General features: G+C 49.0%; 5 protein-coding genes across 5 annotated transcripts in view; 2 read left to right on the top strand and 3 right to left on the bottom strand.

Moving 5' to 3' along the window:
• Positions 1-11,546, bottom strand: part of LOC131215315 (pleckstrin homology domain-containing family G member 5) — a 68,074-nt gene extending 56,528 nt beyond the window's left edge. Inside the window, exon 1 of the mRNA XM_058209705.1 lies at positions 9,990-11,546. Within this exon, the coding sequence (XP_058065688.1) occupies positions 9,990-11,546 (1,557 nt within the window). The remainder of the gene's footprint in view (positions 1-9,989) is intronic.
• LOC131215255 (protein snakeskin) lies at positions 4,757-7,955 on the top strand. The gene is made up of 4 exons (XM_058209646.1): positions 4,757-4,828; positions 4,924-5,076; positions 6,962-7,288; positions 7,363-7,955. The coding sequence occupies exons 2-4, from the start codon at positions 5,026-5,028 to the stop codon at positions 7,456-7,458; spliced, it is 474 nt and encodes a 157-aa protein (XP_058065629.1). The 5' UTR covers positions 4,757-4,828; positions 4,924-5,025; the 3' UTR covers positions 7,459-7,955.
• A 2,261-nt stretch (positions 11,547-13,807) lies between the features above and the next one.
• On the bottom strand, positions 13,808-14,480 carry LOC131215316 (peritrophin-44-like). The gene is made up of 2 exons (XM_058209706.1): positions 14,477-14,480; positions 13,808-14,408 (listed from the first exon to the last, which is right to left on the bottom strand). The coding sequence occupies exons 1-2, from the start codon at positions 14,478-14,480 to the stop codon at positions 13,819-13,821; spliced, it is 594 nt and encodes a 197-aa protein (XP_058065689.1). The 3' UTR covers positions 13,808-13,818.
• Positions 14,481-14,783: 303 nt separating this feature from the next.
• On the bottom strand, positions 14,784-15,859 carry LOC131215317 (peritrophin-1-like). The gene is made up of 3 exons (XM_058209707.1): positions 15,856-15,859; positions 15,032-15,603; positions 14,784-14,942 (listed from the first exon to the last, which is right to left on the bottom strand). Exons 1-3 carry the CDS (start codon positions 15,857-15,859, stop codon positions 14,784-14,786), a joined length of 735 nt encoding a protein of 244 aa, XP_058065690.1.
• Positions 15,860-16,772: 913 nt separating this feature from the next.
• LOC131215318 (uncharacterized) overlaps positions 16,773-21,243 on the top strand; it is a 4,856-nt gene continuing 385 nt past the window's right edge. Inside the window, exons 1-4 of the mRNA XM_058209708.1 lie at positions 16,773-17,448; positions 17,529-17,672; positions 19,427-19,915; positions 20,288-21,105. Coding sequence (XP_058065691.1) covers positions 16,773-17,448; positions 17,529-17,672; positions 19,427-19,915; positions 20,288-21,105 — 2,127 coding nt within the window. The remainder of the gene's footprint in view (positions 17,449-17,528; positions 17,673-19,426; positions 19,916-20,287; positions 21,106-21,243) is intronic.

Below are 21,243 nucleotides of genomic sequence, written 5' to 3' on the forward strand. Positions count from 1 at the left end.
ACTGTGTACCATCGTTTAGCACTGTGAAATTTTGAAATCTAAATGTAAACTTGTCACTAAGAGCTTGGGAAACAATGAACGGTTGCGACGTCCAAAAACTTCAATTACTTGCCGAAAACACCACCAAAGTTCACCGAATGGTGCAAGACGACCACCGAATTAAGTGGGAGTGGGATTTCAGAGGGTAACAACATGTTAGAAGAACGTATTTGTCACATATTAAACCAACAATTACACATGAGAAAGCAGTCCGCGCGGTGAGTGGCACGTTTGCTCGAATTGCCATCAAGTTTCTCAGCGGTTGCCATGGCAAAAAACCGCAAATTACGGTTTGAAATGCTTGACTTGATCCTCTTTACTAACCAGAACTACCCCAAGCGACTTCTATTTGATCCCCTATCTGAAAATTACGCTCGGAGCTCAGGGATTTTCATCAAATGAAGAAGCAATCATCTTCATGAAACAACTAAGTTGAAGACTACTACTTTCCCGATACAAGGTGACTATGTTGAAACAACCAAGAAAAACGTCTTGTATTGTTCTCATTTCAGTCATTTTTCAGACTACCACCGCATTTTCGCGAGGACTAATTTAACTCGAAACCGGAAATGTCTCTTATCGCCTTTTAGTGCTCGAACGAAGCCCGTCCCGAACCGTGAAAGGCAAACAAATGTCTCGAACCTATGAGGGTTTGTTTTCTTTCCAACATCTCCCGACGACAGCTCCGCTCGACGATGGGGTGATGAAGACTCTCTGACGAGGGGTGGATAACCGAGCGGTACTCCGTCGCCCGAAGAACGTCACCTGCGGCATACCGGAGTAAAGGAAAGCCGGGACCGGGACATTGGTGACGTCGTCAGGTAAGTGCTGTCTGAATAACGTCAGCGCGATGGAGAAAGACCGACGCCTACGGCCGACGATGCGGCGCTGAAGGTATAAAAAATTAATAAACAAATCGCAGTTGCCCTCCGGAAGAATGTGGAAAGTGTTGATGTTACGGATCAAAAAGGGCCACCGTGCCAACGGTTTCGCCACATCGCACACCCCATAAAGCTCTCTTTAAAGCACACCATCATAAACCATCGTTGTGTCAAGGATTACAGTAGCCGTACGGGTAGGATGACGGTACAGCGGGTTCCTCCGACAGAGGGCCAGACGCCGACGGTACATATTTGCGTTCGGTGCGGGGTGCTTGCCGGGTGCTAAGCCTCAGCCTTGAAAATAACCACTCCTCGGGAGTGTCACCAAAGTGCCCGTTCGATATGGGCTGTCGGTAAGCGCTCAGTGGCCCGAGAACGGCTTTGTTAAATATTTTTCTAAGCCAAGTACAAAAACTGCGTCAAGAATGGGGTATTAAAAGTCACCCGCCTCGAGGCCGACCTGGCACGGTGCTGATGGTGACGATGGTTTTAAAATAAATGACAGAGTTTAGAGAGGATTACGGTGTAAGTAATACTCCGCTATCAGTGGAGTATCGCAATCGTCGGAATCGTGAAAAGGATACTCTTCTGGATTTCGTTCGTCGCTCGAAGCGTTAGCGTGTATTAAAGCGAACCTTTCGCTAAACAGCCTCAGCTGGCAATCAATTTTCTAATAGACATTAGTGCCGAGTGGCATTGCGATGAGCAAGAATTAGGAAGCCGATTGGAATTTTTGTGAAAATAACTTTTTTGTTTGAGTGTTTTTGTTATGGGACGGAGAACTTGAAATTGAAATTGAATCCACAGAAAACTTTATTCAATTTACAACTACAATCCTAACATTTTGTGTGTTGAACGCTGCTGCGCTGAATTGTCATTAACCGTCAAAAACGACCAGATTTTTGGAGGAGACACAAACTCGAACCCTATCGTCCGGCAACCATCTAATTCGCCTAACTAAGCACCATTTGATTTCTGGCCAATCGCTAAACTCAAGAGACCGCTCCATGGACTTGAGAAAGAAGCCGAACCGGAAAATGGGTTGAAGGCTATTCCTAAAACGAATCTTTAGGACCGTTTCGAAAATTGGAACAAATGTAGACATAAGTGTATTGAATAGAGCAGGAAATGCTTTGAAGGAAACGACATAGATTTAGAAGTCCGATGAGGAATATGTTTTGTTAATGGGTACTGTAAATTATGTTCGTTTTTCCCGTGAATCAAACGATTGGTTAAACTTCTTGTTTTGCTTTTCCCAACATAATATTTCTTGATGTGTTTTTTTCCCAGGTAAGCATAACAGAAAGGACCCAAGTTGTGACAGGAAATCTCCAGGCGTCATTTTGTAGTTGTGTTTGGGATGGCGAAGAATCGGTGAAGAACAAGAAAACAACAGTTAGGATTCTCTCTGTCCTTCTCATTTCAACCTTCTTTGGTTGGTACGTACAAGTGGCTTCGCAAACTTCTCGTTTAGCCGCCAATTTGAAATCGAAGCAAGGTACACAGAATATTTTCCAATATCCATAAGTGTCGCTCTGTTGGAAACGAATAACCTATCGTTCGTAATATTCGTCCCCTTAAAGCCTAAAATGCATTAAAGTACATCGAAATGCATAATGTTGCATCCCCGTAGAATCGGAACAATCGGCAGGACGATGCAATTTTTGCTCAGAAATAAACAAGCTGAGTTCGGTAGGAATTTTACTTCTTTCACTTCCGATTCTTGTGGAATATTCTGTACCACCTCTTGCAACATCTTATCGAAAGGTTTCTGCACGAAAGGAGACGTCTTTCATGCAATCGTCTGTAGAATTTTCATGTTTTTCATTCATCAAAATGAGAGTACCCCACCGGAGTAAATGTAAACAGCATTGAGAAATGAAATATTTTATGGATTCGGTTGACCGATTCTTAAAAAGGAACAAGCAAAACCAGAATTATTGTTAAATTAAAAGCGGCACTTCCAAGGTAAAATATGCCCGGCAACTCCATCGACCATGAACTGCGTGCAGTTTATGATAGCCGTTGCCAACCGGCCATCATTTTGCGAACTTTGCCGTTATGTCGCTCTCCCAAGTGAAGGCACGCTAATTTACATAAATTTTCAACAAATTTCCCTAACACCCTGCACCCCTGGGCCGAATGCTGTGCGTAAAGGACGTCGAAGTCCGATCGCCTTGAAGTGCAAATCCATTGCAGAGCGCAGAAAAGGGCCCGGCGATATGCGGTGCGGTCGTCGCTGCGGTCGATGCTCGGGCCCGAAGTGGACCCTTGTCAAATATTCTTAAGTGATTACATTCTTGAAATCGTGATTAAATTTGCACAATTTTCCACTCTATCTTCATTCGATGGACTCAAGTTTCCTATCTTACATTTTCTTCCACCGACACGGGCGCAACCGTTTGTATACCTGTCTTTTGGCCGCAAAAAAAAACGATGCTACAAATAACTATAAACGGTTTTATTATTTGCCCGTTTTCCTGCACCGACAAGACCGGCGAATCGATTGTAGGATGTATTGTTAAGGTATCAAATCATTTTTTCTTTTCCGTTCGAATGCCAACGGCAGAGCAACCACGTTTACTCGAAAAATTGTGTTGTCAGCCATGTCGTTGAAGTTCAACCAAAAAAGAATCGACAGACGGCTACAGATTAAATCATTATGCTAGAATATAGACATCGAAAAAAACATTCTTTACCAACGATCGCAGTGCGTAAATTACCAGGCAACCAAAATGATAAGGTAAGTGAAAACGGAAACTTATCTCCACTATCTTGATTGAATGTGGACCTTATGTTGTCTGGGTGCTGTGTTCGTAAGCACCTGCTAGATGGTTGTTCAAAGGAACCCTTTCCTGAGCCCTTCCAAACTATCAATGTGTTAGTGCACTTTTTATCGCCGCTTCTTCGGTATTAATGTGCGCGAATGGATTGCGTACGGCGACAAACGCATCGAAATGTTGCTTACTTTCTTTGCTCACCTTTGATGATGACTCATGCCAGATTTGTTGTTTGATTTCTCAGAAACATAGTCTTAGTCATAGGGAAACTATTGGCATTAGTTTCAAGTGTGCCAAAGCACGAAGAACCCGGTTTTTAGAAAGTAACATACATTCTTTGCTATTGCTTTTAAAAGAACGTGAAAGTAATATAGAATTTGATGAAGATCAAGCCAGTTATATTGGGATTTGTATTCTAACATGATGCTAGAGACAATAATGCGACAGTTTCATAAATCCCAATACAACTTTAACAATTTTGATTTCAAATTTCTGAATATATTTGATCTTTAACCTCTCACAGTTAGCGGCTTGACCGATTCGAAGCTAATCTTAGTATACTTGAATTTCTGCCATTGCGCAATGTTTTTAAAATTTTAACATAGTTTTTGCACAATAACATTGGCTTCTTTGCAGATCTCTGCTGCTGAACTGGGACATTAAATAAGTCCGTTTTGAAATAATTTCTTTTGTGATCCCAAAATATACTCCGCTGAGAATTCCGACAGCGAAGCTGCTTTTTTCAAATTGTTTCCATTTCTTTAAGCTCGACTATCTCGACTCGTGTACTAACATTCCGGGATTATGAGACATTGTGCTATTAAACCAGTACCTTTCGTGTTACGGTTAGTTCTCGCAACGTTTCGAAACATCGAAATTCGTTCACATCCATTACTCACGGACACCCTTCACAAACACCTTTACAACATACGAAAAAATGTAAACTCCCACAGTGCAAGGTGTTCGCCTAGCATTCCCCCGGGCACTTTATCTAATCTTTCCCACGACCTCACACTGCTGATAAGCTCCACCCGTCCATGCGGGGACCGTCAGATATCGGTGGCCGGATTGTCGTTACGCGGATCGTACCCAGTTCAGAGTCGATTCAAACGCTCCTACCAACAGAAGGTAAGTATCGGACTTGACCCACGATGGAAGACCAACTTCGGCCAGCTTCTGTGTGGAGTGATAGACTAGTTTCTCCGTTTCATCCCGCACTCCAGGTGGAGATATCGTCCGTGCAAGTGCGAAGAAGAGGCTTTACGAGGCAGCAGCAAGACGTCAGTGTTTCGAAGACCTCCAGGAGCAACTCGGCAAACGGCAAAATGGTGTCCGCCGAAACGATCGGTTCCATCTTCATAAAAGTGTTTAAAGTGGTGAGCAAACAGTTGTTTCTAAAATGTCCTTTTCCCCATAATCGTCTTGTGGCGTGCGTGGTGTTTGTGACGGACTGACCTAGACGATCATTCATTTAAAGGTTTCGAATTGACCTACTGTGCTCTGTGTGTGTTAGTGTGTGCCTAATTCTTTATGCCTAAGTGCGAAACCACCTTCTAGAAGCGCAAAAACCATGCGAAGAAGGTGGCGAATTGTTTCTTGTTACGTAGTCTTGATTACACGAACAAGCTCTGGTTCCTGGCGGGTGAAGCAAGTGAAAATATCATATAGATCTTGTGCTAGTGATGACCCGTTGGCCAGCCGCCCTGCCGTATGTTATTTCATCACCCGAAGCACCGACTGGTTGAGATGATTACTCATCGGCGGTGTCGGTCGGTGTATTGGCTCATCAACTGCGGATGAACCGAAAGCAATGTGAAGCACTGCGAAGGAAGTGGAAGTCTTTCGCCACATCACATCATGTCACACGCATTGGTATCTGGTATGCGGTGCAGGGTGGGCCCCTGCGTTGGACCACACCCAGGCCCCGATGTACAGGTGGAGCGTCGTCATACTTGCGGCCACTGATAAATGTAGTTCACTTAAACATACATATTCAGAGCAATGCTCTTGTCCTCACGGACAACTCTGGTTCAAGAGTTGATCAATCGGTACCATTTTGGGACGCAAAGATTATTGATGCTTCCCGGTTTTAAACGGAAGCGGAATTTCGTAACGCTTTTACCCACGTTGAATCATTCATCGTGGCGCGAACCAACCACCAGAAAGCACCTCACGGGAAACGATGGTTCTAGGTATATGAGGCAGACAAGACGATAAGATAAGCGTATATCGACGACACCATCGCTGCCCCGCTGAAGGTACAGCAAGCGCGAATAAAAACGATTTCAAGCACATATTAACGTCCCACAGAGAGGTATGTCCCTGTTCCAGGTCTCACGGACACACACGCAGACAGGCCCCGTTCCGTATCCGGGTAATTCCGCTCCGTCGTCCGTATCTGAGTGTAATGAGCTGAAATCGAAAACTTGCCAGCAGCGACCGCGAACGTCGGAAGTGATAATCGATTTTACACACCATCAGCGATTTCCGAGGGCACGCAACTGTATTACCTGCCGCCCATTTGATACAAAATTTCCCAAAACTATGAGCAAATGCCGGCCGAAGCGAGCATGTTTTAAGGGAGTAAAACAGTGTCCTAGCACCGAGCACCGGCAAGTCAGACTAGTAAACTAGACGAACGACGAATCTTGCCACCTACCCTGTGTTCCGGTTTTTATTCTGTGTCGTAAAACGCTACTCAACACACACAGGCACGCACGTTTGCTTTTGCAACAATGTCCTACGTCCTACGGGCAGAGAATGTTTCGTTTTACGATGGTGCACCGACGGTCGCATTCACTTGGGAAATTCTACTGAGAGCGAATCCGAGCAGCATCCTGGCCTGTCCCTAGTCCCTGGTCTGGAGAAGCAGTGGCTGACCATTCCATAATGAAGCGTATCGCATACATATACCATCTTTATGGTATTCCGATAAGCAGCCTCCGGCTCCTCGGGACGCCAGTCACGCCAATGCACTTAACCGTGCCCATTGCCCTGCGCTCCCAGAGTAGTAAAAGTTGAGTTTGCCGTAAAAATTACAACGGCCAGTAATGGTGTACTGGGCACGCGCGTGTGTGACAATCGTAAAACATTACTACAATGGCGTGTCCGATGCATCCGACAAATAAGTTAACTACCCCCATTAGTGTATCGTCAAGTATTAGACCCGCGGAACGTGACTCCTGTGAGCGCCAGCAGCCCGACTTGGGACAAGGTTTGGTCCCGATTGTAATTCTCGTTCCGTTCTCTCGCACCAAATAGATCATCAACATTGTGGTCCTGATCATCTACCGTACCGGCTATGGCGGAGACTTCCTCGGTATCGGTGGAACCTGGAACCTGAACGAGGAGAAAAGTCCCGATGCGGAAATCGTGGCCTCCGGTGTGTTCGTCGGCTTCATCATCTACACCGGCGTGCAGATGATCACGTTCGGCTTCGGCACCACCAAGCACAAGTACGAGCTGTCCGATACGATCATGAACGTCGTCGGAACGTTCATGTGGGTCGCCGTCGGAGGTACCGCACTGCACTACTGGCACGGCTATCTCGCGGAACATGACTTCGGGAACATAACCTCCGAGAGAACGGTAAGCGGGGGTTTGCGGGCCGGGTTTGTCGACAGCGACAGCGAACTAACTGACCGATTACTACTTTATCGTAGGCTGGCCTAGCGCTTGGAGCGCTCTGCGTCATCAACGGTGCCCTGTACTTGGCCGACTCCGTGCTCGCCTTCATACACTACACCAAATACGCCTAACTTTAAGATGGATTATAAGTGAAAATTGCTGACATTGTTTAGGTATTAAATGTAGCTTAGTACGATGGCCCTCCCCCTAAGTAATAGTGTTTAGTTTATCGCGCTCACACCAAACTCTTCGGTAATAGTAAAAAGAAGACAAGCTGACCGTTTTTTTCACACCTCGGAACAGTGTCTCATTGAGTAAGACTCGTAAACATCAACTAACCTCCGCACTACAGGGGTTCTGCACCAGCGACAGCGAAGCCCTTCAACTGATGCCCGGTGACCTGTGCCGTGTAACATGAAAAGGTATCAATAAAATTAGCGCGATAAGCGTTTGCGCAACCAAGCGAAAGCATTGTCATCCTGTAACTGGTAACTGTAGTAACTGGTCGAAACAATGTACTTATATAGTCTCCGATCGCAAACCTAATGTTTTATTATTTAGAAGGTAATAAACTACTCCCTCTCTTTTTTCGATCATAGTCGATCAAACCTCTTGGGAGATCCCAAGATCCGAAATGTTTTTCAATTAACCGAATGCCACCAACCATCGAACAGTGACTCTAGTTTGGCCTGGCACTCTGGTCTAGGTCTGGGCCATTCCGAGGAGGCGTCGAGTCGAATGGCCGAATGGCCCCATTGAAAAATGGCACTGGCTATCGTCGCAACTTCCAAAGTGTTTTATCTAAATGATTATGATTCCATTTTAGTGGAATGGAAATAAACCACCTTTTGACTATTTGGTGTGTGCAGGAAGTTGAATTCGTTTGAAAATGCAATTTTATTGAGAAAACTTTGTTACAAACTAATCACTTTGAGTGCCGCCCAAAAGATGATAATTCGATGTGGATTGGTTGACTTTGGAGCGGTGGTTTGTAGATGAAAATAGGACACTCGACGGACCGATTCAAATTTGAGCAATGAGTGCTAGATCCTTGCCTTACTATCATTCCAAATATAGGGTGGTCAATCTAGTTTTTGGATTCCAAATATCGATTGTGGCTCTCGTTGTATGGAATGTAGCGCCATCCTGTTGAAACCAAATGTTGTTAAAGTTTTCAGCTTCAATTGCGCCGAAGAACCGTAATTAGCCAACATTTGTCGGTAGGGTACACCATCTTCTTCTTCATTTCAGAAGAAAAATGGGCCGATGATGTTGCCAGGCCAAAGTTGCACCAAAAACATACTCGCTATGGGTGCATTGGCTTCTCTTCCACGAAGTGTGGGTTTTCCGAGCCCCAAATACGAAAATTCTGGTTTATAACTTGGCCACCGAGGAAAATGAGAAAATTAGAAAATTAGCTTTCGAACTGTTTGAGTTGAAGACTCACCACTTCGGAAAATAATTTGTGGCGACCTTGTTCCCCACGTCAAAACGTGAATATAGCCGAAGACCCGCACATCCGGCGATCAGTTGTGATCTCGCGTAACATCAAGAGAGTCGGCTCATTAGCCAATCAAGTGATAAATAAGTGAATAACTTGTAAATATAACAATAAATCACACATCGTGCAACATTGGCTATAAGTTTTGAACATTTTTCAATTTTCTGTAAGCTTATAGCGTCCCATTTCGTAAACGTCAAAGTTTCTACCAAATGTTTACAATTTCCAGAATAAGGTAGTTTCACGTAATCGGGTCCAAACACTAGATGGATTACCCTATACATGCAAAGCATGAAAGTAGCATAATGGGTAACCGCTACTCCTGAAGCGAGTTCATCTTGCATTTAGCTAGGATCATCGGAAAAAGCTAATTCGGCCTCTTTGAAGGTTTTTGGCCTTCCTGCGTCGTCAACATAGAAGTTGCAACTACCAGAGCAGCATCTACAATTTCTGTTTGTAGCTGTGCTTTTACTGCCGTTTGTTTAGAATGAAAGTTTGATTCGAGATGGTTTTGGGGACATAAAGAAAACCGCATTTCCCCTCGGTTCTATCTATTGCCATCCAGCCAGGTTGAAGCTCTAGGCGTGCAACTTTCTTGGGCCTGTGCGAAACAAGGGCTCGTTTTACCATTTATTCAACGTGTTTTTGATTTTTCACAGTACGATTCAACGAAGAAAGAACCACAGATGAGTACGTGTCTTATGTGCCGAAAGCACTCAGCCGAACTGGAACAGAATTCGTTCCTATGTCCGGCAATCTTTCGAAGTATTCGCCGAGTTAGTGCGAAACAAACGATGGAAACGATCAAAAATAACAACGCCAACAGCAATGTTAGTCATATTGGCGTTGTGGCCAAGTTTTCAACAACATTCATACTGGTTCGTTGGCTCCACGCCAACCCAGGCATCGTAGGAGAACCTTTGCTGATGATTCGCCTTCGTCGCCGAAGCCGATAACAGAAGTATCAAGGGCAGAGACTGGCACCGAACGGTGATGAAAGTTGCAAGCTCAATCCGATAACATTCCAGCCCCGGGAGAGGCTTATCGGCCAAACTGATGTCGTAAAATTGCCTTCCAGCCGCGGGATCAAAACAATCTCTCTTCGGAAACGGAAGCGAGGGATGGCTTTTTTTTTACTTTGGAACACCGACTTACCTGTACACCGAGTTTCGTCCGAGGACGCCCGAAGCTCTCCTGGAATCTGCCGCCTGCGTCACCCCCTTCGCCACCGTAGGACCGGGACCGTTTCAGACTCTCACTTCGGCTCACATACCCGGCACTGCTGTCCGAGAACGTCTGTCCGGCGGCCCCGTCATCAATCGTACCCAACTTGACACTTTCACTGCCATCGATCATACCACTGTCACACACGTCACACGGCGGCGGCGGTGGCGGTGTCGACGACCGACTAGTGACCCGCCCTGCCAGCGGTTTCCCCCCGGGCACAAAGTCCGCACTGTCCAAATCGAGCGCCACCACGTCACGCTCCACGTCGGCGCTCCAGCGAAACGACTTCCGGCTGGCGTTGCTAATGCACAGCAGCTTCTCCGGGTCCAGACTGTTCCGGTACACGTTCTTGTCCCGGTCGAGGTTTTTCTCGGTAGCGTCCATGCTCTTGCGGATCAGTGTCGATCGGAGAAGCGTATCGTTCTTGCGCCTGCGCCGTACGACCCCCACGTTAGTGGCTTCCGCAATCCCACCCTGGTGGCTGTTGTTGGTGGCCGTTTCCACACTGCTGCTGGTGCTACCGCTAGGTGGTTCCACACTGGTTCCATCTTCCCGGGCCGCACCACTATTTTGGTGTTTCAGCAAACTCGCCTCGTAGCTGTTGAACTGATCGTAGTCGATGAAACTCAGATCGTCGTAGCTGATCATGAAGTCCTCCTGGCGCAGGTTCTGCAGCGAGGTGCTCCAGTTCGACACGTTCGACGAGCGGCGCTCCGACTTGAAGCTGATTTTGCGCCGAATCGACGCCAGGATGCTGTTCGAGCGCTCGAACCGTGGCATCGGTGGTGGAGTTTCGGGCACCGGCGCTGGCGCTGGTTCCGCCACCGCCACGGCCGTTTCCTCCGTGCTCTCCGAGCGCTCCAGGATGGCGTCCTCGTGCAGGTTGCCCAACGCCGACTCAACGTTCTGGCTGCGCCGGTACGATCGTTTCAACTGTATCGACGACATGCTGCGACTGCGCACGAACGGGACCGGTTGCCCTGTTCCGGTGCCACCCGCGCCAGGCGCTGGGTACGCGTTGGCGGGTGGTTGGCTGGCAACATTCTCACGGCTTCCGCTCAGCTTACTGTACAGGTTCGACAGTTTGCGCGTCAGATAGAAGCTGTTGGAGCGCTCCATCTTCGGTGCCAGCGCGTGCACCGGGAGGCCACCGTCGGCCGACTCCCCGGGTGCACCTACGGAAACCTTGGCAACCGTTTCCTTACCGGAGGAACGCCTAGTCACCGCCGCCACCGCCACCTTACTGGCGTTAGCTTTGCCGTTGGACGATTGTTTTACTTTTTTCGAACGACCACCAGAGGAAGCCGTAGGCGGCTGGCCACCGGCAGTCGGCAGTTGCGCTGTCAGTGCCGGCATTGATGCCAAACAAGGCTTCGGACCAGTAGTACCGGAGGCCGCGACGCCACGGCCCACCTTGGCATCCTTGGCAACATCGGCCGAACTCTTACCTCGCTGGTTGGCCTTTTTCGAGCGGTTCATCATCGTCATCATCTCGCCACAGGACTGCAGAGAGATGCAGCGCAAGCGAGAAGCGGGAAATCTTCGATCTGTCACACCAACGTTCACACATATATCTGCACAAAAATGGTCACTTTCCTCACGATTTTCCTCGCATGCACCGCAGATATTCGGCAGGCCACTTGGGAGTGGCCGGTGTATGAAAGGTTGTTCCCGAAACCAAAATATAAAAATGGCCACATGAAAACAACTTCGAGTCTCGAGGTGGTGTCTCCAAGTCGTTAGCTCATCTTGCTGAGCGGTTCCACAAGTGTAACGTACACAGAAGACGCGCTATGTTGTCACAACCGTTTAGAGCGCCCCCCAATACACACAAACACACACACAGGCACAAATACATGGACCGTTCGCGATCGTCATTGATATCAACAGAACTTCGGGCGCGCGCTACGGGGCTACACGGGGCGCATACAAATGTTTCCTTCCGATTCCCTCCCCGTTTATGGACGGCTTGCTTTTCGTATCCAGTCGTGGCGTTGGTTGTTTGCTTTACCACCGACACCGCCGCAGCTCAGACCTCTGCGGGACTGCAATTAAGACACGCACACCGCAGGCAACGAACACGGAACGGCACTTGCCTCGATCGACCACCATACGCGCGACGTGTACTAGCTCGAGCGAGCTTCGATAAACGTTATCTCTCGCACACGCCGCGTTGAAGGCGACAAAAAGGGGCACCTCAGCTCGAAGACGGGGTCCTCGAGAATCCGACGAGTGAAATTCCAGCGATTCGCCGATGGAGTTGTTTAACCCTATCTACTGTCCCGCTTATCAGCAGCACATGCAGCAGCTACCACACGCTCACCAACCGGCCACGGCCACAAACAATCACTACAACCACCGGGGGCTGTCACCTGATAGTGATTCTGTTTCTGCCAACCACCCTTGCAGCTACCGCGGCGGCTCACGTACTGACCATCGGCCCCATTCAGCGGCCCATTGCGCTGGACCCCAGGTAGGTTAGTCAGCAACCGGTTTGGCGCGGACGGAGTGAGCGTTCTTGGTGCGCGTTGAAGCGCCCGGGCCCGTAAACGGATAGACACCACGCCGACACTCGGAATCGATCAGCTGTTTGAAAAGCCAGAACGCGTCCGCACACATCCACGATCGATCTCTCGCAAGGTCCGCCGGTCACGCGATCCCGCGCGAAGATCACGACCCCGCACGGGAGACTCGAACGCGCATCAATCAAGCAACCAGTCCTTTAGTCCTCAGAGTGGCCGCCATCAATGTGTCCGATTATGCGTGCCGCGCACTACGATCAGATAGGGACGAGTGAAAGAAAGAAAGAAAGACACCGGCGGCACCGGTGCGACTTGAGAGAGCGAGAGAGAGCGAGAGCGAGAGATGATGTAATGCCAATAACCGTGTGCATTGTGTGTCAGCAGGCAGCTACTACTTCATTGCTGAGCGGACTTTAAAAAACAGGGCCGTGTTAATCTGACTGCGGCTGTAGGTCAATTAAGTTGTAACTGGAGACTCCGCTCTCGGATCGGCTGCTGATTGACGAAAGACGACCGTATTAAAAATATTAAACGCACCCCGGGTTTGTATGAAAGGCTTACGTCACACTTTGTTTACTGAGTAACGTATTGATGTTTTGTTTACCTTCCTTCACCACAGATTGGTTGGTTGCAGTAGGCCTCGGCCTCGAGAGCGGTGTAACTGCAAACAAGTAAAATGGCTGCTGTCATTGAAAAGCGGTGAACGAAACGGGTTGACCGGCCATTGTGATGTCAGCGGAGGCAATTGGTTTTATTGGTGTTGTTGTTTTCGCGGATTTTCGTACACCTGACGTCGCACGACGTCGCCAAACGGCACGTCGAATCCGGTGCCGGTGCGGTAAGTGATGAGTAAACAACGGCCCAGCACACACCCATCACAGTAAACAATGAGCACACAGCTAGCCTTCCATTACGATTGAGATGCATCCACCCGAAGTGTAAAGCAGTCGATCGGTTTTGGATGCTTTCAGTGTAATATTTATTTTTTTTTGCATTCGTAACGGGCGTCTTTATTAAATTTAAAAAATAGACAATCATTATCGGGTAAACTATCATGCCAACCTTTTTTCGTTCGCTTTTTAGGAGCTTTCGAAAGCTTCGATGAAAGCTCCCGTTTCAGAAGCTTCAACGCAGCTTTTCAAGTTTGCCGCGATGTGAAAGCCACAAATTCCGTAACGGTCACGGGAATCTTAAGGACGCGACCGATGACCACGTGGCTGGAACGTTCTCCAATCTCGCCCTCAAGCCGTGCCCGCGGGGCAAGTGTAACTTGCCTTTGGAACACATTTGGCTTCGACACGATTGAAGACGTTGCTACCGACGCACTCCCGCACCACTGCCTCCTGCTTGTTACAGATGATGTACTTTGTGCACGAGTTCGACACAGGATAGAACGTGGTCGGTGTGGCGGTGGCCGGATCGAGCGAAAGGCAAGGATTCTCCACACACGAGCTGGCCCCGGCCAGGACACAATCGCCGTACGTCTCATCGTATAGCGTCCCGCTGGCACATGTCACCTGGTAACCGGTACCCTCGACGCAAAGCGTATAGGCGGTGCATGAGTTCGCAATGGGCAACGAAGTAACACCGGTGGTAGCGGCGCAAGGATCCACAACGCAGTTCACATATTCCGGCACGTCGCACAGCATCCGCGTAGCGTCAAAGTACTTTTGATCCGGGCACGTCTGCAGAGTGGCCACGCCGTTGTAGCAGGTGTAGTACTGGGTGCAGCTGGTCGGGTCCGAAACGAACGACACTACTGCCGGATCACAAGTCGGTGGCGTTAGCGCTGTGCCGATACCCAGCAGTGCCGCTGCCAACCAAATCCACACTATGCCAAGGATTCGTGCCGCATTAAGGTCTCATACTCTTCACACACTGAGTGTGCTAACTACTTACCCATCTTATAGTCGCTATAGAATATCAGCACAGAACGCAGCGGCTGGAGTATCCAAAAACTCTCCCAATCGCCTTTTATATAGAGGCTCGAGTTTTGCAGATTCGGGTGGTGGCTGTAACGCGTAAAACGCACCGCATTCAAGGCTAGATAAACCCCAAGCAGCTCATTGATGGTAAGCGAGAGTGACGTAGACATCCGGAGATTAGGTATTTGACTTGATGCTTATCTTTATTTACATAACAGTCTCGAAAAGCAAACACACCACACCAGCGTTATGAGTTAATTCACATTCATTTTTCTTTTTCATTAAGGTGCCACAGTTGTGGTTGCTGCTGTTGTCGTTGTATCCGAGGACGATGTAGGATCCAAGGTCGTTGTAGGATCCGATGTCGATGAAGAATCGGTTGTTGCTCCTGCAGCAGTGGTTGTGCTCCCTGGATTAACCGTCGTCGTACCTTCGGTGGGCTATTATTTGGGCAATTTCATTCCATGAACACATTTTGATGGTAGACTCGTTCATCCTTATCAGTCGCTCAAGGTCCACAGACACTTACCAAACACTCCTCACCCGGCACACACTGCAGCGAGGAAGGGTCAAACACTAGCTGCGGGGCGCACTCCCTCACGACCGGTTCTCCGTTGCTGCAGATGAGATACTGGTGGCAGTCGGCGGGATTCGGATAGATCTCCAACTGCGGTGGACTCGGTGGTGGTTGAATGCAAGGATTCACCAAACAGCCACTCTCATTCTTCAGGTTACAGTCTCCCAGCACCGCATCGAAAAACAGGTCACCGTCACAGACGCCCTCGAACGCGTCACCGTTAATGCAGATCAGATAGCGGTCGCACACGTTCGGGATGGGCAGAAACACAATGCCATCCGGTGGGCAGTTGTTGGTCACGCAGTCCACGTTAGCCTCCAAATCGCAAACGGTTCGCGTTGGGTCGAAATACTTACCGTCTGGGCATTCCTGCAAGTACGCCTCACCACCGTAGCAGGAGTAGTACTTCGAGCAATCGGTCTCGTGTGGCAGAAAACCAGTGTACAGACCTTGCTCTTTACACGGATCCGCCACAGCTGTCGTGCAACAGATCGTGGCCACCATTAATAGTAGCGAAAGTTTTTCTACAGGAAAAAAGATCATTTACAAAAACTGGTGCTTCAAACCGAACTGTACGCTAAATCAAACTAAATCACTGCTGGCCATAAATACTCACTGATGTCGCTTATCATCTCGATCTCGCCAGTCGGTGTTACTAAATAAAGGCTTCTTCTGGCTACCGGTGGTGTTTTATAAGGGTCGTACCGAGCGTCACTTATCTAATCAGGATTGGAAAATCGGCCCTGGATTGAATGGTGATTTGCGTTCCGGCTTACCCATGGCTCAAGCTTGCACCGCTTGCCTCGTGCACGGCTTCTTACCGGCAGCACGGAGGACCATTGACGTTGACCTACCCATTGAGGTTCGGTGCGATTTGCTGACAAATAACTTCATACGCGCATATTGTTCCAACAGATAAGGTGTTGACTTCACCGAGAAGATAACTCTGGAACTCTTGGGAAGGGATTCTGATCGATAGCTTTTGGTGTGTAATGTAAGTGAATGAAGTATTCCTGACACGGTTGGAGAGCAATTCTTTTCCTTTTTCGATGCATCGGCTTTAACAGTAAAGTTTGCCATTGGTTTATTTTCGTCATGCTGCAGTAGCAAAAAAAACCCAACCCAGGAATTTAACCTATTTTAATACGTAAGGCTTTCGGGCGACAGGTATCGGTCTTTCTGATAACATCATTGATAGGAACCAGGCTGGTCAGCAGGCTGCGCAGGTTGGACACCGGAAAAAGGTACCACAATGAATGATGTTCATTAAGATACCGAGATGGAAACATTGATGAAAACATGAGTAGCCTTTCAGATCTGAGCAAAGTCCGAACGTATAAATATACCCACCGACGGGATGGCAGAAAAATTGGCTACTTCTAGTTAGCAACCACCATCGACGCCGTTTGTATCCGGCCCATCCGAGCCCGCCGAAGGAAGTAGTGGAACCATGAACGGTAGGAACTTCGGTGGCTAGGCGTTAACACCGCGTTGGGGAGCTGTCTGTTTAGTTCTGTTTTTCCTATTCCTTCACCTCCTAGCCCTCGGCTTAGTCCTCGTCGCGGGGCTTCTAATCAACGCAGTATCAGCGCGATTCATATCGGACAACGTAAGTCAGTAACCGGCACCGAGTGTGACCTCCAAGCACTAAACACCAAGTGGGTGGATTAATCCTCTGCAGATATGCTTGGCAATGCCCAACGGTCAGAAGCTGCCGATTACGGAAGACTGTGGCGCCTACATCGTGTGTGAGTACAACGTGCAGAAGATACAGCGCTGCACCGCCGGCACCCTGTTCGATCCGGTAGCGATGGTGTGCAATTGGGCCAGCTTCGTGAAGTGCGGTCAAACGCCGTCCTTGCCGCCATCATTTGTGCCACCGTCCTCGCCGGCGATCCCAACTGCCCCGACGCCGCCTCGAATACCATCGATCGCCACTAACCCTACCTTCTTCCCGAACATACCCACTGTGCCCACTGCGGCCCCAACCGCACCAGCTCCCAATCCCGGTCAGCCTCCCTTCATACCGACCGCTCCAACCGCGCGGCCGACAGCGTCTACCACCGCTCGTGCAACTACCACACTTCGTACCACGATGGCCACTCCGCCACCTTCCAATCTCAACCCGTACCCTTACTGCACCCCGGACGAGTTCAGCTTCATCGCGCATCCGTCGGCCTGCGAAAGCTACTATATCTGTGCCTACGGGAACCTGATTCTGCATAGCTGTGGCAATGGCGTCTACTGGAATACGGCCACCAACCAGTGCGACTTCCCGCAAAACACCGACTGCACCAATCTGCCGAATCCTGCTGCGCCTGAAACTTCCACTCCGTCTATTGAAACAACGACGGTATCCAGCACTCCCGGTAAGTCACCCACCCCTGGTTCCCCACCAGGCACTAATGTACCGCCACCTTGTACTCCCATCGCTTCTCGTCCCTCTCAGATTGCGTGGGCACCGAGATCTTCCATCCCAACTACGCCGACTGTAGCAAGTATTTCATCTGCATCGGTCTGCACCCGATCCTGATGAGCTGTCCGAGCAGTTACCTGTGGAACAGCAAAATCTCGCAATGTGATCTTCCCGCAAGTACGGAGTGTGCTCGAAAACCGTAACCCGTTTACTCCGACGTAACACGAATGATTGCACTTCATGGCCCCGTGTGTAAAATACAAACAAACGATCTTGGAGTTGTTTCTTTTGGTCCGGCATGCTTCCAATACGTTTCCACATCCTGCAGTCGCCATTGTTTTGTTTTGTTGTTTAAATTCAGATGTGGTTTTCCTATACGTTCATTAATCTTAATATCGATCCGAATCCTTTCCCTCTGAAAATCCGAATCCGATCCCTTCTTGTAGTATTGGATTTGTAAAGCTCTTTGAATTAACTGATCTTTAAATTTCCGTTCGTAAATTAGTTTTACTAAACCTGTAGGATTATTAATCTTGGCATCATCTATCTTATACACAAAAGGGGGACATGCTACCGTGCATAGGTATAACGGTGCCGAATAACGCCTATAAGCCTAAACGAGAGGGACGTTCTGCAGGAACGACTACTCACATAAGCCTCACTAATCTAGGCCCACACTAATCAGATCTTCACCATGCCGAAGATTCACCAGAACACCTACCACCTGAACACCCGAATTACCATAACCAACGTCACAAGGTCAGGCGAAGGCGAACGGAAGACTCTCGAGTCCCTTTGCTCCCACTAAGGGATTGCGCTAAGTCGATGGCCTATCGTGGATCCTGGATTCTGGATCTGGGACTCTGGAGGCTCTCCAATGTAGCTCAGACTTAAATAGGGATTGATCAAGCTGTGGATAACCTTGGTCTGCCTATAAACGAAAACCAGACCAAATTCATGGTGGCACCACCGACAGCAGCCCTACCAACAATACCGACGAACATAGCTCTAATGCAAGTAGTTGCCCTTTATGAAGGATCGCACCAAGATCTTTACTGAAGGTTCACTGTGCGAGAGATAGGCAAAGATATGGAATAGATAAAGAGATATGAGAAAACAAATAACGTTAAGCTTCAGTTTCACTATTCCATTGAAGATTATCAACAGCAGTTCTTATCACCGTCACACTCTCTCGTTCTCTGTCGGCCATTGCAGATCACTTTATATGTCCTAGCGTTCGAAACGACACTAACGTCAATCAAGGACTGTTGAAGGTGCTGAGTAAAGGAAACACATTATGTTTGTTCTGATAATCACCGACTTATCGGAGGTTGCCGCTAATAAACAACAACACACACTATTGCTGTAAAGTACACGAACACTGTCGCGATGGTCAAAATCGTAAGACATACTTACCCCCTGTCAAACGATACAGGCTAGCGTACGCGGATGCGCCAGGAACTAAAGTTCGGCTTGGCTTTTGTTGAAAGGGGACTAGGCTATTGGCTTTTGGTTATGAAATACTTCCTAATCGTAAGTGGTGATTACGGCGTCCAATTACGGAAATGCCGCCACCGACAGCTACGCATGACCTACGCTGGACATTAGCCAGGTGTCGCCCTTTACGGCTTACTTCCTAACGAAATTATCTTCAAACCGAGTCCTACCATAACACTATAAAATCGGACGCAAGTGTCATCAACTTCCTATTTCCGATAACAGATAACTCTGATCGGTCGCACCGCCGGACGGTGCTCTTTCACTCCCCCCGCCCGGCTTGTTTGACACCACCCGTAGCCGCAGCTGTGGTATATAAACGAAAAAACGTGTAATATATTCGGAATTAGTTCACAGGCTTAAAAATGAAAGGTAAGACCAAAGCTGTTTGGTGCGGTCCGGTGACAGCTGTTTTTATACTACTTCTCTTACAGCCTTCCTAGGACTTGGCAGCCTATTGCTGCTGGTGGCGCTCGGTCACGCGTATAACGAAATATGCATTGGAGTGCCGGACCTCACCTACGTTCGCAGTCCCCAGGCGTGCTATCTCTACTACGCCTGTATCGATGGGCAGGCTTACGGATACACTTGCCCGGACGATCTCTGGTTCTCGATGGAACTGCAGCGATGCGTGCCGCAAGCTGAATCCGACTGTGACATCGAGCAGCCGCCTGAGTTGCCAGAGGGCCCTCCTAGGCCCCCGTCGCCCGAGTGCGCAAATGTGGAAGACTTCACCTACTTGGCCAGCACCACTTCTTGCCAGTTCTACTACCAGTGTATCGACAACTTCGCCTACCTGCTGTCTTGTCCTCGCGGGTACTGGTTCAGTATCGAGCTGGGGCGCTGCGGCAACCGGTACGAAGTAGAGTGTGGCATCGATGAACCCTCAACAACGACTTCGCCTGGCCCGACGACTACGAATGGCCCAACAACTACGGATGGCGCAACAACTACGAATGGCCCAACAACTACGGATGGCGCAACGACTACGAGTGGCCCAACAACTACGAATGGCCCAACAACTACGGATGGCGCAACAACTACGGATGACTCAACGACTACGAATGGTCCAACAACTACGAATGGTCCAACAACTACGGATGGAGCAACGACTACGAGTGGCCCAACAACTACGAATGGCCCAACAACTACGGATGGAGCAACAACTACGAATGGCCCAACAACTACGGATGGCGCAACAACTACGGATGGAGCAACGACTACGAATGGTCCAACGACTTCAACCGACGTGACGACTTCGCCTGCTCTGACAACCCCAACACCGACCGACAACCCTTGTTTCGGGCGGCCCAACTTTTCCAACGCTCCACATTCTGATTGGTGTGACATGTTCTTCTACTGTCTCAACGGTTCGCCGTTCCCGATGATCTGCCGAGTTGGATTTTTCTTCGATTTAGCAACCCTAACCTGCGTCCTCGAGCAGCAAGCGCAATGTGATGTGAATCCTCCGATTCCGCCCACCGGTTCACCTGCGGTTTGCGTTGGCCAACCAGACGGACACGTCATGGGCTCTGACCTATACTGCAATCAGTACATAACGTGCGTCGATGAGGAGGCCTTCGTTTCGGACTGCGCGGAGAGTCAATTTTTCGATCGGGACCTGCTGGCGTGCGGCAGTCCGATGGATGCGTACTGCCCGCTAGGACCACCGACCACACCGACCCCGGACGTTTGCAGCGGCACCGACGACGGTGAGTACGTGGCCAGCCCTCAAAGCTGCGAAGCGTACTACGTGTGCTCCGGCGGCATCGGATACGTCCTTTATTGTCCGCCCGACCTGTGGTTCGACCAGACCACTCGCGAATGTGTTCCACCGGAGGACGCGCTGTGCGCCGTACCGACACCACCGACGGCCACCAGCTCGCCGGTCTCACCCACCATTTCCACCATCCCCACGCCAACGGGACCACCGGAAACGGGCAACGTGATGTGCAACGGCATCCCGAACGGCATCTATCTGCCCAGTCCAGACGATTGTAGCCGATTTTACATTTGCTTCGACGGCAACGCCTATCCCAGCAACTGTCTCGGTGGTCTGGTGTTCAACCCGGACACGATGCTTTGCGATTTGGCAGAAAACGTCGAATGTAACGTGAGCTAAGCTCTGCAGTCCATTTCCGCTGATAATTCCAATAAACGAACTCTTCCATTTATTGCCCAATATGATGTCCCAAAAGCACCACGCTCTCGTTATCTCGATTGAATCCTCGTCAGCGAAGGTTATTGGCAA

Source organism: Anopheles bellator, chromosome 1, assembly GCF_943735745.2.
Source record: "Anopheles bellator chromosome 1, idAnoBellAS_SP24_06.2, whole genome shotgun sequence".
Lineage (NCBI taxonomy): Eukaryota > Metazoa > Arthropoda > Insecta > Diptera > Culicidae > Anopheles > Anopheles bellator.

What these genes read in the sequence shown, in the direction of transcription:
- LOC131215317 (XM_058209707.1), bottom strand. An exon ending in TGCCGGGTGAGGAGTGTTTG is followed by an intron (nt 14,943 to 15,031) that starts GTAAGTGTCTGT and finishes CCCAAATAATAG; the next exon opens with CCCACCGAAGGTACGACGAC.
- LOC131215255 (XM_058209646.1), top strand. Translation starts at nt 5,026, where the DNA reads ATGGTGTCCGCCGAAACGATCGGTTCCATCTTCATAAAAGTGTTTAAA. An exon ending in TCATAAAAGTGTTTAAAGTG is followed by an intron (nt 5,077 to 6,961) that starts GTGAGCAAACAG and finishes CGCACCAAATAG; the next exon opens with ATCATCAACATTGTGGTCCT. An exon ending in ACATAACCTCCGAGAGAACG is followed by an intron (nt 7,289 to 7,362) that starts GTAAGCGGGGGT and finishes ACTTTATCGTAG; the next exon opens with GCTGGCCTAGCGCTTGGAGC.